The sequence below is a fragment of the Camelina sativa genome, chromosome 4 (genome assembly GCF_000633955.1).
Source record: "Camelina sativa cultivar DH55 chromosome 4, Cs, whole genome shotgun sequence".
Lineage (NCBI taxonomy): Eukaryota > Viridiplantae > Streptophyta > Magnoliopsida > Brassicales > Brassicaceae > Camelina > Camelina sativa.
The window spans coordinates 321,659-336,227 of NC_025688.1; the positions used below are offsets into that span (position 1 = coordinate 321,659).

A 14,569-nucleotide genomic window follows, 5' to 3' on the forward strand; every position below is an offset into this window, starting at 1 on the left:
TCCATAAATCTCATTTTCTTCGAATTTATACCGTTTTCGTTTTTGGAGGCATTGTTATAGCTGGGATTAACAAAAGAAACACAAATATTATAGAGATTTTGGCTTAATTTTGAATTTAAACCCTAAATTGATAAACCCTAAATTACAAACCCTAATTTTAGATGAGATTTAGAGATTTACCTTTGAAAAATAGCAGAAAATGAAGAAATATATTAGATTTGATAAAGATTGTGAGAATGGAGATGAGATGTTTGACCAGAAAAGAAAGAAGAAATCGCTCAATTTGGTTTTAGTTGTTTGGAGAAGAAAGAAGAAATGTCTAGTTTTGAATCGAGAAGAAAGAAGAAAGTGTAGATCCGGTTTTAGTGGATAACGGGTGGATAACCCAAATTAAACTTGGTTGGGTTGACAATTATAAGAATTTCCCAAAGGTTTATGGTCTTTCACCAATTTTTTCTTTAAAGAAAAATCGAAAATAAATAAGTTAATATAGGAAGGAGATATGAGAAAATGATTTTTGAGATGAAGGCATAGTAGAATTAAATCCTATCTCAAAAGGTTGACTTTAGTGATATGATAATTTGTTAGGTTTGGTTCGATGTTTTAGAGCGTAACTTAAAAATATTGCGGACTCGAGATCGTTAAACGGACCAGTGCCTTTTTTTGTATGTTGCTAAGTTTTATGTGTCAATGTGTGAATGCGAAAAAACCGAATCGTAGATACAGTTGTTTAGATATCGGATTTTTTATATTGTCACCGATTGATCTAGCTAGATATTAAATCGACATCAAGAAGTGGACTGTATCATAAAAAAGCCATTGAAGAAAGTGGGGGTGTCCACAACCGATACTAAGGTCCATAGACAATAAAAGAGAAGATTCAAAATGTCGTTTTAACTTGAGAAAGGAGATCAAAATCAAGGAGGAGGCATATAATGAAAACACAGATAAGTTTGACATTGATAAAGAAAACATCCTAATTCATCCTCCTGATAAGCTCATTGATGAAGTTCTCACGGTTTCCAGCATCACCACCTTCCACGTAGTGATTTCTCTTCTTCTTGAGGCCACCGAGAGGTGCCTTGAGCTGGAATGGCCACAGGAAGTTGTTGGCTTCCTTGAAATGAGGTCCAACTGTTAGAATCTCGTGGATCAAATCCTCAGTGCAGATGATGCCGTGCTTTCCCAAAGCCTGTTTTCGTTGTGTATGGGAGAAGAAATCGTGAGTACAACTACTACATCATATCAAAACAACATTTAAGAAATTAGTGTTACAGAGGCAGACTACAAACCTGCTCAACGATAGAGTTGTCAGTCAAAGCTATCCTCTGGTGGTTTAGCTTTCCATAACCTCTCTTGTAGATCAATTCCTTGACACTCTTCAAGTTAGGGAATCTAAAAAAGAAGAGAGGTCAGTCTGTGAATAAAAAGACTTGCTATCATAACCTAAGATTTAAGGTTAGAAAGGCTGAGACGTATACCCGTAAGTCACATAGGGCTCAACACGACGAAGCATGTTCATTGTGGCCTTGTTGACTTTAAGGAAAACGCCATTGAAGATCTGCATTAGACAATGCCAAATTCAATCATAATTCAATTACCAAATGGCACATTTTGTATAGTTGTCTTTACTAAGACAAGTGACAATAACAGACCAGTTGATTATCAATAAACTAAACACAACAGAATCATTCTCTCTTAGGTTCTAAACCCAATTACATAGCAATGAAACACAGTAGCATTTATTTAGTGAAATTTTTTCCAAAGCCTCATCATTTACACATTAGTGACAATTTTTCCAAAGCCTCATCATTTACACAAACCCTATCACTAGAAATATATCACAGCAACAAACAAACAACATAGAAATGAACACGAACCTGTCTCAAACGCAAAAGCTGGAGAATCTTCTTGGTCTTAGGGTCAATGGCATTGATACTGCAAAATAATTCAAGGAACAACAGATTTAAGGGACAACAACATCGCAACAAGTCTTTGGAAATGGTAATAATCGCACAAAGAGAATNTTAAAAAAGAAGCAACTCCTTTTAAAACTCATATCAACAGTTTTTGAGTTTATTGTTAAAACTCACTCAAAGTGCTTCACAAGCTCGTATCCTTTCGCACTTTTTCTTAGGNAAAAAAAGATAGAAATGTAACCTTCTCGGCGTACTCCTTAGAGTACTGCTCGGCTCTTTTGAAGATGAGCTTCCTGTTCTCGGCGTTCTTCTTCTTGGCAGCTTCAGCATTCTGCTTCTTCTCCAAAGCCCACTCCTCCTCTCTCTTCCTCTTCTTCAGCACCGACTCCGGAACTACAACCTTCGACTCTGCCATTTCCTAAATCCTGCACATCAACACCAGATTTTGATTTTTTTTTTTACCTTCTGAATCCGAGAAACAGGAACACGATACTAATCGATGGATGAGAGAAGAATCCAAAGACAGACGACACTAACCTCTGCGGTGTGGTAGGAGCTCTCTCTCTCTCTACTCGACTCGGAACGGATTTTCTCAGAGGCGATACGGCGATGAGAGATTTTATATATATGCTCTCTGTCTCTCAAATTAGGGTTAAAGTATGAAATTTATGGGCCTCACGAGCCCATTATTCCTTATTGAGCCTGTTCGGTAAAAGCCCATCAGTCTTATCAACGGCTCGATATCTTCTCTTATTGGTGATTCAAATTGATTAGGCCCAATTTTTGAGATCTCTAGTTTTTTTTCTTGACAATTCTTGAATCGCTCTGGGAACATCTCCCAGCCAAAGTGAACCACTTCCTCATGGAGATTGCAAATGGAGGAACATACATATATGGCAATCTGTGGTTACTCTTTAACCTGACATTGGCATCTCATTTTCCCCTGTCAACTAACTTTGTTTGAACATTCACATTGTAGTACTCCAAAAGTTTCTATTGCAGACAACAATGAAATTGGTGTATACAACAAAACGGTTAGCCCAGGGTTCACATACATCATCTGACCAAACAAAATTCGTTTATCTATAACTTACAGATTTAATTTTTTTTAAAAAAGAAGCAACTCCTTTTAAAACTCATATCAACAGTTTTTGAGTTTATTGTTAAAACTCACTCAAAGTGCTTCACAAGCTCGTATCCTTTCGCACTTTTTCTTAGGGAAACTTCCTTTTATAATCCTACTCAACGGCGGCAGAAGAAGAGGAAATCAGGGTGGCTGACATGATAACAACGCAGCCACTTGTCAGCCGCTTGGAACAGAGAGTTCACGAGCTGGTGCTCTGAACCCCCATCGGGCGTCCATAAAGAACCTCTTAGCTTGTATGAAGCAAGCCCAAATACAGGCAATGACATCTTCTCACTCTCCCTTGGTTGTGCACTATCTTCACCTACAATAGCCCAACGATGTGAAAACATCTATCTACCAAACAATTATCCTTCATACAAAAANCAGACAACAATGAAATTGGTGTATACAACAAAACGGTTAGCCCAGGGTTCACATACATCATCTGACCAAACAAAATTCGTTTATCTATAACTTACAGATTTAATTTTTTTTAAAAAAGAAGCAACTCCTTTTAAAACTCATATCAACAGTTTTTGAGTTTATTGTTAAAACTCACTCAAAGTGCTTCACAAGCTCGTATCCTTTCGCACTTTTTCTTAGGGAAACTTCCTTTTATAATCCTACTCAACGGCGGCAGAAGAAGAGGAAATCAGGGTGGCTGACATGATAACAACGCAGCCACTTGTCAGCCGCTTGGAACAGAGAGTTCACGAGCTGGTGCTCTGAACCCCCATCGGGCGTCCATAAAGAACCTCTTAGCTTGTATGAAGCAAGCCCAAATACAGGCAATGACATCTTCTCACTCTCCCTTGGTTGTGCACTATCTTCACCTACAATAGCCCAACGATGTGAAAACATCTATCTACCAAACAATTATCCTTCATACAAAAATTTGACTTCGCAACACCTGACTCTAACTCTTGTGCTGAACATCCATCTAGTTATGATGTCGAGTTGATCAATAGTCAAATGATGCTACTAAAAGATTGCTACATTATGCATCCCACTCACGTATATTTTTCAACATTCGTAAAAAAATGAACCATGGCTGATAAGATAAAATTCCTAAGCAAGTTTCCTCATAATAGAATAAAAACAGTTATGTTTTACCTCCAGACGGTGTGTGTAGGGAATGGTACGTCAAGAAACAAGCATCCAGGTCCTTGAGTGTAGGTCCTGTGGGTATTCTATAAATTGGGTACCTGCAAAAGTATATAATAGAATGGATTCTCAGAGACAAAAAGAGATACATTGGCACAGTGCAAGAAAACTGGTACTAAAAAGCACGAGTAACAATACCATGCCACAGAGAACCAGCTTGACGGAAGTAAGTCACAGCTTTTCAACGTCTTCAGCTCGGGAAACTGGGCTGCGAGGTCAAAAACCTGTATTACAACATAGGCACTAGTCATGAGTGGGAGCCCATAAATTAACAACAGGCTCACACAAGTTCCTATTTTTGTGTGAGTTTAGAATGTGGTCTAATTTATTGTCAAAGAAAGAAAGAAAGAAAGAAAAAATGTGGTCTAGTTGAAGTTGAAGATGACCAGTTCGTGAGAAGATTGAACAGTTCTGATTAGTTGATAGCCAACAGTTGACCCAAATTAAGGGGTAAGTATCAACCAACTGTCATTTCTAAGCATCAATTTAAGTTACCTGGTCAGACAAACCATCTTAGTTTTTGGGAGAGTAATTTAGTATCTAGGGCATGCTTTTGAAAAAGTAGGTGTGAGGTTCTTCTAGTAGAGAGAATGAAGGAAGGAAGAAACCTTATCAGCCAAAGGTTCGCGGATGTAAGGAAGGTCTCTTTCAAGATAATCAAAGATCAAACGACCCTGAGAGCTTAAAGGTTCGCCCCCGTCGTCACTGGATGAATCTTCGTGAAGTTGATCTGTCAATGAGATATGGTGCAGACTAGCAGAAACACGTTCAGAATCACTATCGCTGCTGACATCGCTACTTGAATCCCGGAAATCGCTGTCGCTACTATCACCTGGACGCCTGCCACAGGAGAAGTGATTCATACATATATATATATATATATATATATATATATAAGAGAGCCAAGGCTATGATGAAAACAAAGAAGGGAAGAGAAAGGACCTTGGCTGAAGAGAGGAATTAAAGGGATGATGATGAGAATGAGCATAGATTTGAATGGCTGACAAAGAAGGGACATAGTATTGGATAACACGATCCTCCTTGTTGTTGTTGTTATTCAAAACAAGAGGCACTCCGGTGCCGTAAGCACTCCACTCAGCAAATGATTCCCAAATATCTCCAAGCACAAAGTAAGGCACAGCAGCAGCAGCAGCATCATCGGCTCTTCTTTCCCGTAGCGATGTCTGCAGAGAGATTTCCCCCCCCCATTACAACAACAACAACAACAAAGACCATATCCATATACATATAGGTACAACAACAACAAAGAAAGCAAGTATGAGAAGAAATTTGAGTTTGTAAAAAGAAAGAAACCTTAGAGAGATACTGGGCGGGAACGGATGGTGTGACGGAGTCTAAAAACCGTTGAAGATTACTACCAGAAGCGGAGGAGGGGAGTAAATGTTGAGAATCGCTGAGGTAATCCTTGGAAGGAGGAGCAGAGGCGGGGACATTAGAGACGTCGTCGTCGATGCGCTGATGATTGGCCCTGCGAGATTTTGCGGAACAGTAGAAAGGATCCTCGCCGTGTCGCCCACGCGTCAACTGAAACCCAGCCCCCAACATCTCCGACTTCGATCGGATTTTAAACAGCAACACACAGTCCGTCCTTGCCGCCAGTACTCGTCGTAGTTGGATTTGATTTGACCTGAGGTCTAATCTAATCTAAGTCTAATGAGTTTGATTTTTATTTCTATTGGCCGTTAAAAAAACAAAAACAAAAAAAAAGCACGTGAATATGTGTCTCCGATCGATGTGACGGCGAGGAAGCAGTGATCGAATCGGAGATTCTAAGATTTGGGAAAGAAAAAAAAAAATTAATAAAGGATCGAATTGATTGAAGTTGAACCAAGCAAAGCAAAAGCAAAAAAAAANAAAAAAAAAAAAAAAAAAAAAAAAAAAAAAAAAAAAAGAAGAAAAAGGAAATCCCCCTTAAGCCTCTCCTTCGTTGATGAGATATCTAAAGCTCCGATTAAACAGGCAACGATTAGTGGAAGAGGGTATCGAAAGAGATAGAGAGATTCGGGTAATGTATAGAGAGAGAGAAATAGATGAGTTTTTTGGATTTTAAAAAAAGAGAGGTCAATGAAGCAGAAATGACTAAATGAGGCTCTAGCCTCTAGCTAGANAAAAAAAAAAAAAAAAAAAAAAAAAGAATACGATCGGATTGGTTGGTTCTCTCGTATCTGAAGAGAGAGAGAGACAGCCACAGTGAACATAACACATCAGCCCATCGTGATTTTGGTTTTACCACATTTGATCTTTCATTTACAGTTTTACCCCCAAACTTTCGTTTATTCAAAACTTACGCTTCACTTAAAAGAGGTTGGTTAATCATAAGGCAATGCAAAAGTATTTAATTTTAGACTGCTCGGCTGCATTTTCAAGAATTTGAGGTTGTGAATGTATTCTCTGTAGAATCTGATGAGAAATATATGAAAAAGAGAAAGGCGTATATATCACCGAAAAGCCAGCCATATATTATTATTAGGGGGAGTAGAGAGGGGAGGCTGCTTCTTTTAAATTTAATGGTGGATACTGCCTGCTTGCTTGCTAGATGCTGACAAGATGATTTAAATATATATATATATATTTACTGTATATGGCAAATTGGCACATTTTTTTAGTCAAGCTAAAAGAAACAAAAGAATGGCTGTAAAACATTTGGTCTTTTTCCATCTTCTTTTTTTTTTTTTTGGTTTTTTCCATCAAGAATATATATAAACTACTATACCATTCAAGATTGATTCAACTAATGCATTTGTCCACCTACTACGTCCATCATTCAATATTGAGTATTGACAATGACATCAAAGTAACGTACTGTAACATTATAAATTGGTGGGTCTTTCTTATTATAATTAAGGCTTTCAAATTGTGATAGTCAAACAATTATACTTGTACATGATAGATNAAAAAAAAAAAAAAAAAAAAAAAAAACTCTTGATACGAGTGAAATGCAATCAATCTCATATGTTGCTGTACTATATAGCGCAAGTGACTCTGTATTCTGCCATAGCCGGCTACTTTTTGATCAGTTAAGTAGCCTTTATTATTTACTATTAGAGGGATGTGCACATGACCACCAAATTTATAGTCTTCTTTTTGCCTGGCTTCCAAATTATATGAGTTTAATAATAACAAAATGGATTAGAAAATATTTTCTTATACAAATATGATCAAGTTTTCGAATGAGGTGTGATCTGTGACAGATAGCCCAAAAGGGCCCAACAGCGTTATATGAGTAAAGCCCATTACGAAAAGTAACGGAGTTCAAGAGTGCGACGTCGTTGTAGAGCTTCTATATCACAAAGCGCTTCGTTTCTCTCAATGGAAGAGGAGGGAAGAAGCTTTCTTCTGTAGATCTTCTTCGCTTCCTCCTTTTTGTTGAGAAGAGAAAACCAAAAAAAAGAAAAGATTTTTAAAAACTTTGAAATCTCAGAGGAGGGGTTCGTCTTCTCTCGATAGGACGCTTCGATTCGATTTGATGTCTTTGGTGCATCTGCTTTTGTTCTTCGGCCTTGTAATCGCCGCGTCTTCCACCCCTGGCTCGCGCTTGATTCTCCGGGAAATCGCCGATCAAAAAGACAGAGCTGTTGAATTGAACACTTCCAACTTCGATTCAGTTCTTAAAGACACCCCCGCCAAGTATGCCGTCGTCGAATTCTTCGCTCACTGGTCAGTTCTCCCCTAATCCCGCAGACCATTTTATTATTAAAATTGGATTGCTTTGAAATTAAAAAAAAAAATCTCCAGTTTTGGGTTTGGTTGGTGGGGGTTCTTTTGCACTTTTTGTTCTACCTAAAAGTTTGGTGCTGCTGGATCTAGTAGCGTTGCAAGTGTTCTTATCAGAAATTAAGAGTTTTTAACATTATGGTCCTCCTTCCTTACTATTCGTGATGCTTCTTTCTAATCATTTGCTAATAGATGATTAGCAAATGCTTTTTTTTTTTTTTTTCCACAGTACTAGTTTTTGACGTATACTGATCTGTGTATCGTTTCACTTTATTATTTCTAGGTGTCCTGCCTGTAGAAACTACAAGGTAACAACATAAGCCTCATCTTTGGTTCTTCTACCTGTTTTAATTGACATTCCATAAAACCAACCCTTTTTATACTCTGCAGCCTCATTACGAGAAGGTCGCAAGGCTCTTCAATGGACCAGACGCAATACATCCCGGAATCGTTTTGATGACCAGAGTTGATTGTGCATTGAAGGTACTTACTTCATGGGTCGGTTCTAAATTAAGTTCATCTATGTTGTTGCTTCACTGTTTTCTGATGCTAAGTCCGTCACCATATGATGACTTCCCTGGCAGCACAGACGAATACCAAGCTCTGTGACAAGTTCTCTGTTTCTCATTATCCAATGCTCTTTTGGGGTCCTCCTACAAAGTTTGTCTCTGCCACTTGGGAACCTCAAAAGGATAAAAGCGAGATCCTTGTTATTGATGACGGCCGCACAGCTGACCGTTTGCTCAACTGGATTAACAAGCAGATAGACAGGTTTTTGCCATGAAATGAATGCCCTGGACTTTTATCTTCAGCTTTGCCTCGAACTGTATATCTGAACTTTTTTTTCCAGCTTTTAAGTGTATCTATAACTTTCCTGAGCTAGTTTGCCAAAATCACATCCTACTTATCTCTGTTTTATTTCTCTCCATATTATGCAGTTCTTATGCCTTGGATGATCAGAAATTCGAAAACGAACATTCCCTGTCGAATCTAACCGACTACAACCAGGTTTCAAGACTGATCTCTGCCTAATTTTACTGAGATTATTAGCATTTCTTTTAAGATTAAACAGCTTTAAGATATCTGGGTGGTTTTGCCACAGATTTCTCAGGCTGTGTATGACGTTGAGGAAGCAACCGCAGAAGCTTTTGATATCATTTTGGTGCAGAAGGTAGAGAAAATTTGTGTGATTATTGTGTTTGTATATTACCTTCTTCCTTCCGCTCAGTTTTGTCAATGAATAAGTAGTTTCATGACATGTACAGGCCATTAAGTCATCTGAAACAAGTGCTTCATTTATAAGATTTATCCAGCTTCTAGCAGCACATCATCTTTCCAGGAGGTAAACTAAAGTCTCATCACTCTAACGCCGTCACAAGCATTCCGATGGTTAGTCTCTTTTTCCACACTAATTGTGAAATGATATTCTATAGGTGTCGGAAAGGAGCTGCAGAAATTCTAGTGAACTATGATGATTTATGCCCTTCTGGAAATTGCTCTTACGAAAAATCTGGAGGGAAGGATACCTTGGGAAATTACCCTATTTGTGGAAAGGATGTTCCACGTGGATACTACGTGAGTGCTAGCTACCAACTCTGTTACTGTTTTCCTGTATACCACATTAGAGATCTGCTTATCCTAATATCTTATTTGGTAGATGTTTTGCCGTGGCAGCAAGAACGATACTCGTGGATTCAGGTACTGTAGTTTGTTACCGTGATCCTTCAATTCCATTTTCCCCACTGGTATGTATCTGAAGTATTTCTAATATGCTTGACTGTAGCTGTGGATTATGGGTTCTGATACATTCACTTTCCGTGAGGGTTGAGGATGGAGAAAGCCATTTTGCATTCACGGCAATATGCGATTTCGTCAACAACTTCTTCATGTGTGATGAATGCCGCCTGCATTTCAACGACATGTGTTTGAGGTAACAATAAAAACACAACTCATAGCTCGAATAATCGTGGTATTTGCTCAACTAAACGTCTANACCTTCTTCCTTCCGCTCAGTTTTGTCAATGAATAAGTAGTTTCATGACATGTACAGGCCATTAAGTCATCTGAAACAAGTGCTTCATTTATAAGATTTATCCAGCTTCTAGCAGCACATCATCTTTCCAGGAGGTAAACTAAAGTCTCATCACTCTAACGCCGTCACAAGCATTCCGATGGTTAGTCTCTTTTTCCACACTAATTGTGAAATGATATTCTATAGGTGTCGGAAAGGAGCTGCAGAAATTCTAGTGAACTATGATGATTTATGCCCTTCTGGAAATTGCTCTTACGAAAAATCTGGAGGGAAGGATACCTTGGGAAATTACCCTATTTGTGGAAAGGATGTTCCACGTGGATACTACGTGAGTGCTAGCTACCAACTCTGTTACTGTTTTCCTGTATACCACATTAGAGATCTGCTTATCCTAATATCTTATTTGGTAGATGTTTTGCCGTGGCAGCAAGAACGATACTCGTGGATTCAGGTACTGTAGTTTGTTACCGTGATCCTTCAATTCCATTTTCCCCACTGGTATGTATCTGAAGTATTTCTAATATGCTTGACTGTAGCTGTGGATTATGGGTTCTGATACATTCACTTTCCGTGAGGGTTGAGGATGGAGAAAGCCATTTTGCATTCACGGCAATATGCGATTTCGTCAACAACTTCTTCATGTGTGATGAATGCCGCCTGCATTTCAACGACATGTGTTTGAGGTAACAATAAAAACAACTCATAGCTCGAATAATCGTGGTATTTGCTCAACTAAACGTCTAAGCCACATATATGCATGCGTTTCATGGATAGTGTCAAAACACCTTTCAAAAAGGCACGTGATTTCGTCTTGTGGGTGTGGAGTACACACAACAAGGTCAACGAGAGGCTCATGAAAGACGAAGCTTCTCTTGGTACAGGTGACCCCAAGTTCCCCAAGATCATATGGCCACCAAAGGAGCTTTGCCCATTGTGCTATCTCTCAAGTAATCAGAAAAGCATAGAGTGGGATCACGACCATGTCTACAATTTTTTGAAGAACTACTATGGGCCGAAGCTCGTCTCCCTTTACAAGGAAAAGAGTGTTATCGGGAGGAAGGAAGAGACTGTTCCAGCCACTGGAGACTTGACAGTAGCCACCAACGCTCTGGTTGTGCCGATTGGAGCTGCATTGGCAATAGCCATCGCCAGCTGTGCATTTGGGGCGCTTGCCTGTTACTGGAGGACACAGCAGAAGAATCGCAAGTATTACTTCCATCTATCTATATAAATCTAGTGGTAGCTACCAACTCCTGTGTTTCTTACCAGTTGTGGCCACCTTTTCTTTTCAGGCCGAGGAGAAGCTGGAACTAATCTACAAGAAGCTCTTGATGTTTTCATATCTTACGGACAACAAACACAAGGGTTCTTGTTTGGAGTTGGGATCCCAAAGTTGCTTGCTGCAGGTCCTTTCCTTGTAACTTTTGTCTCTGATTTTGAACGATAGTCCAGATTCTTCTCTTGAATTTTGGGATACACACACACAGAGACACTTGTGAATGTTGGGATCTTTTATAGGAGTCTTTATAGTGTTTTATAATTTTGTATCGGACTATCTGGTTAGAGTTGTTGTGTAAGAAATTCAAGGTGAGTCTTTGTCTATCTGCATATGCAATTTGCAGATCTGGGAAAGAGAAGAGAGCTTTGCGAATGAGATAATTTTCTTTTCTTTTTTTAATCTGTTAAACCAATCCAACATTTTACATGTACAAGCCAGAAATTATATTTACAGTGACATTTGACTTGTGTGTGTGAAAGAAAATAATGGTGCTCATCGCACGCCTATAATGTAAGATTGCGTTTGAGGCAGGCGCCATGATTCTGTTTCATCATCCGATGAATCTTCCGGGTAAGAGGTGTCTAAGGTCTGAGAATGGCGACGGCAGGTAGCGACTGCTTTGGTGACGACATAGATGGGTAGCATGATTCCGAGTACTCTTAGAAACAACAACTGAAAACCAAAGTAATCAATTAGGGCTCATCAATTTACTCCCCTTGAATCTGTTGTGAGAGTGATAAACTCACCGTGAACAAAGGGAAGACATGGAGGTTTGATCCGGTGAGGACTAGAGGGAGGGTATGTCGGAGAATGAGAAGAGCCATGAACTGCAGATTACAAACATAAACATGAGTAAAGACATCAACGTGTTGGTTTGGTGGGGGAAAAAGAGGATAGTGGTGGACCGTACAATGAGGACAAGGGAACGGCAGCATATGAAGCTTGTGGTGGAAGAAAGAGGATATTGTTGATCGATAAAAGTGGAATCAGCAGGTACAACTGTGATGAAACGATGCTCCCGTTGAGAGATCCCCCAGTTTCCCCTGAAATGGAGCGGAACGTGACCCAGCTCTAGCAACGGAGGCGGTGCTGTATAATCTGGCTTGAATTCCTGAACAAATCATACATATGTGATCAGATGAGACTGCTGCGTTCAGAAGGAAAAGATAAAGAGAGAGAGAGAGACAAGGAGAAGGAGGAGACAAACCTGATGGCATATCTCGCAGTTGGTGTCACCTTTCTCGTTACACCATCTCTGCACGCACCTCCGATGCGCATACTGCCAATAACAACAACAAAAAACACATTGATCATATAATCAAAACGATGTTCTCTTAAGTGGTGGGCAAAAGAAAGTTTTGTAATTCTGTGTTTACCTTCAAGCTGCCGCTGCAAGAACAAGGAGTCTCCATGTTTGAATCCAAATCCTCGTCGTGACAGATCCTGCACTGAGCCATTGACAGATCACCGTTACGCAGCTTCTCAAGCGTTTTCTCATCGAGGACCGTACATTCCTCGACGGGTGTACTAGCTTGCAACATACGGTTCCTGCTCTGAATAGCAGCCTCGATGGTGGATTCTGTTATCAACCGATCCACCAGCAGCACGAAATGATCTCCCATGTTGCCTCTCTCTACTATCACGGTATAGAAAGAAACTTGCAGCTGAAGAAACAACTCTTATATATATTTTTCCCTTTCTTCTTTTTTAGCTGCGAATAGAAAATAATGGGGTTAGGGGTCAGCATTTGCATTCAATGCTAAAGGAGATTCCGTACGCAACATGAACATGTGGATTAAATTAGAAGCTGCTCATGAATGAAGATAAACAATTAGATGGAAGCAAACAGTTTTCTGCCGGCCATGGTGGTTAAGGTAAAGCTAAATCAAAAGCTGGTTTGGTTACCAGAACACAAAAGCTGTACTTTTCTTTTCTTTTGACCAAATAAATAAGCTGCACAAGTTTATCGAAACGGTTTACTCGAGAGACTATACAAACATGGAAAATAAAAAGTTAAAAAAAATCAAGGAACAAGAAGGACGCCAAGGGATCTGAATTTTACCCCCAGAAAAATTAAAGAAACTTTTGAATGAATCAAGAATACGCTTATACGAAACCGTACTTAGGAGACAAAATAATAATAGAAAGCAAAGATAAAAAAGTAAACCAAAAACAGAGGAAGAAGCGAGAGGCAGAGCCAAATTTTAGGACAGGGAGGAAAAGAGCAAAGGATGGTTGTTGTACCGTTTTGTTCTGTTATTGTCTGAAAAGAAGAGAAGAAGAAAAGAAGAAGAAGTGGAAAAGCGAAGAAAAAGGAGACTTAAAAGACGAGAATCGTATTTTATTTTATTTTAATTTTACCTTTCCTGACGCTAAAGCCTTCACAAAAGCTTCCTTTCTTTCTCTCTGATTTCCGAATTATTCTCAGTCAGGTTTAGATTTAGAGAGGGGCATCAAAGATAAAGTTGTGTGTGTTTACAGATGAAGCAAAGAGATGGAGTAATAGATTCTCGAATCTTATGATTGTTAGTTTACTCTATTTATATCCCCAAAAGAAAAAAATATCATTATCATCTGGAGACGTATCCGTATAGTAGCAGTAGTACATGGATACACACATACACGTCGTGCCCAGACACTCTTGTGACATGTGCCATTTGCTCTTTAATATTTAATATTTTTAGTATATTTTTCTAATTAACTTTATAGAATAGACATTATATTATGCATATTTATATTTCAACAAAATATAATTGATATTATACATTAAATATTCAGTTTATTCTTTAATTTGTTTAGCATATTGCCCAAAATAATGATTTTTTTTTATTTTATTTTTGAACTTTAATAGAAATAATTAACATGATTTGATTATTACATTATTTTTTTTAATTCTAACTAAAACAAACTAAAGTATATATATATATATATATATATATTTGATTATAAATATTTAGAGAGAAATAACTAAAGTATATGTTTATTAAAAAAAATGAATATATAAAATGAATATATATATATAACTATAATTCATTTTGCTTCAAATTCCTATCATGTATTTATTTACCCTTCTCACATATTTGATTAAATTTTATATTCTATCACATATTTTGTAACTCTTATATTAATTTGATTAGACTGAAATTCTTATCATATATTTATAGTTATATTAACTATAAAAAAATGAATACTCAAAACAACTAATAAATGTACCTTTTCACAAATTTTAGTAAATTTCATATTCTATCACATATTTTATAACTCTCATATTAATAATCATATTCATCTTTAAAATACTAAATTTCATTTTAATG

General features: G+C 38.1%; 3 protein-coding genes and 1 pseudogene across 9 annotated transcripts; 1 reads left to right on the plus strand and 3 right to left on the minus strand.

Moving 5' to 3' along the window:
• Positions 789-2,561, minus strand: LOC104783412 (annotated as a pseudogene).
• LOC104779424 lies at positions 2,028-6,604 on the minus strand. 2 transcript variants are annotated; one of them, XM_010503788.2, is made up of 7 exons: positions 5,524-6,604; positions 5,152-5,393; positions 4,818-5,049; positions 4,348-4,433; positions 4,159-4,250; positions 3,630-3,878; positions 2,028-2,118 (listed from the first exon to the last, which is right to left on the minus strand). In XM_010503788.2, the coding sequence occupies exons 1-6, from the start codon at positions 5,773-5,775 to the stop codon at positions 3,673-3,675; spliced, it is 1,110 nt and encodes a 369-aa protein (XP_010502090.1). In that variant the 5' UTR covers positions 5,776-6,604; the 3' UTR covers positions 2,028-2,118; positions 3,630-3,672. The 2 variants fall into 2 exon arrangements, with proteins under 2 accessions (XP_010502090.1, XP_010502089.1); XM_010503787.2 differs by lacking the exon at positions 2,028-2,118 and having other exon boundaries at positions 3,445-3,878; positions 5,524-6,603.
• On the plus strand, positions 7,509-11,649 carry LOC104779427 (sulfhydryl oxidase 2). Its single transcript, XM_010503791.1, has 12 exons — positions 7,509-7,887; positions 8,228-8,252; positions 8,335-8,427; positions 8,534-8,715; positions 8,883-8,952; positions 9,047-9,115; positions 9,210-9,286; positions 9,378-9,519; positions 9,602-9,642; positions 9,728-9,874; positions 10,751-11,182; positions 11,269-11,649. Exons 1-12 carry the CDS (start codon positions 7,697-7,699, stop codon positions 11,288-11,290), a joined length of 1,491 nt encoding a protein of 496 aa, XP_010502093.1. The 5' UTR covers positions 7,509-7,696; the 3' UTR covers positions 11,291-11,649.
• LOC104779426 lies at positions 11,628-13,778 on the minus strand. 6 transcript variants are annotated; one of them, XM_019244420.1, is made up of 6 exons: positions 13,617-13,778; positions 12,632-12,966; positions 12,463-12,534; positions 12,166-12,366; positions 12,002-12,082; positions 11,628-11,927 (listed from the first exon to the last, which is right to left on the minus strand). In XM_019244420.1, the coding sequence occupies exons 2-6, from the start codon at positions 12,875-12,877 to the stop codon at positions 11,748-11,750; spliced, it is 780 nt and encodes a 259-aa protein (XP_019099965.1). In that variant the 5' UTR covers positions 12,878-12,966; positions 13,617-13,778; the 3' UTR covers positions 11,628-11,747. The 6 variants fall into 6 exon arrangements, with proteins under 6 accessions (XP_019099965.1, XP_019099966.1, XP_019099967.1 ...); XM_019244421.1 differs by lacking the exon at positions 13,617-13,778 and adding an exon at positions 13,500-13,581; XM_019244422.1 differs by lacking the exon at positions 13,617-13,778 and adding an exon at positions 13,423-13,493.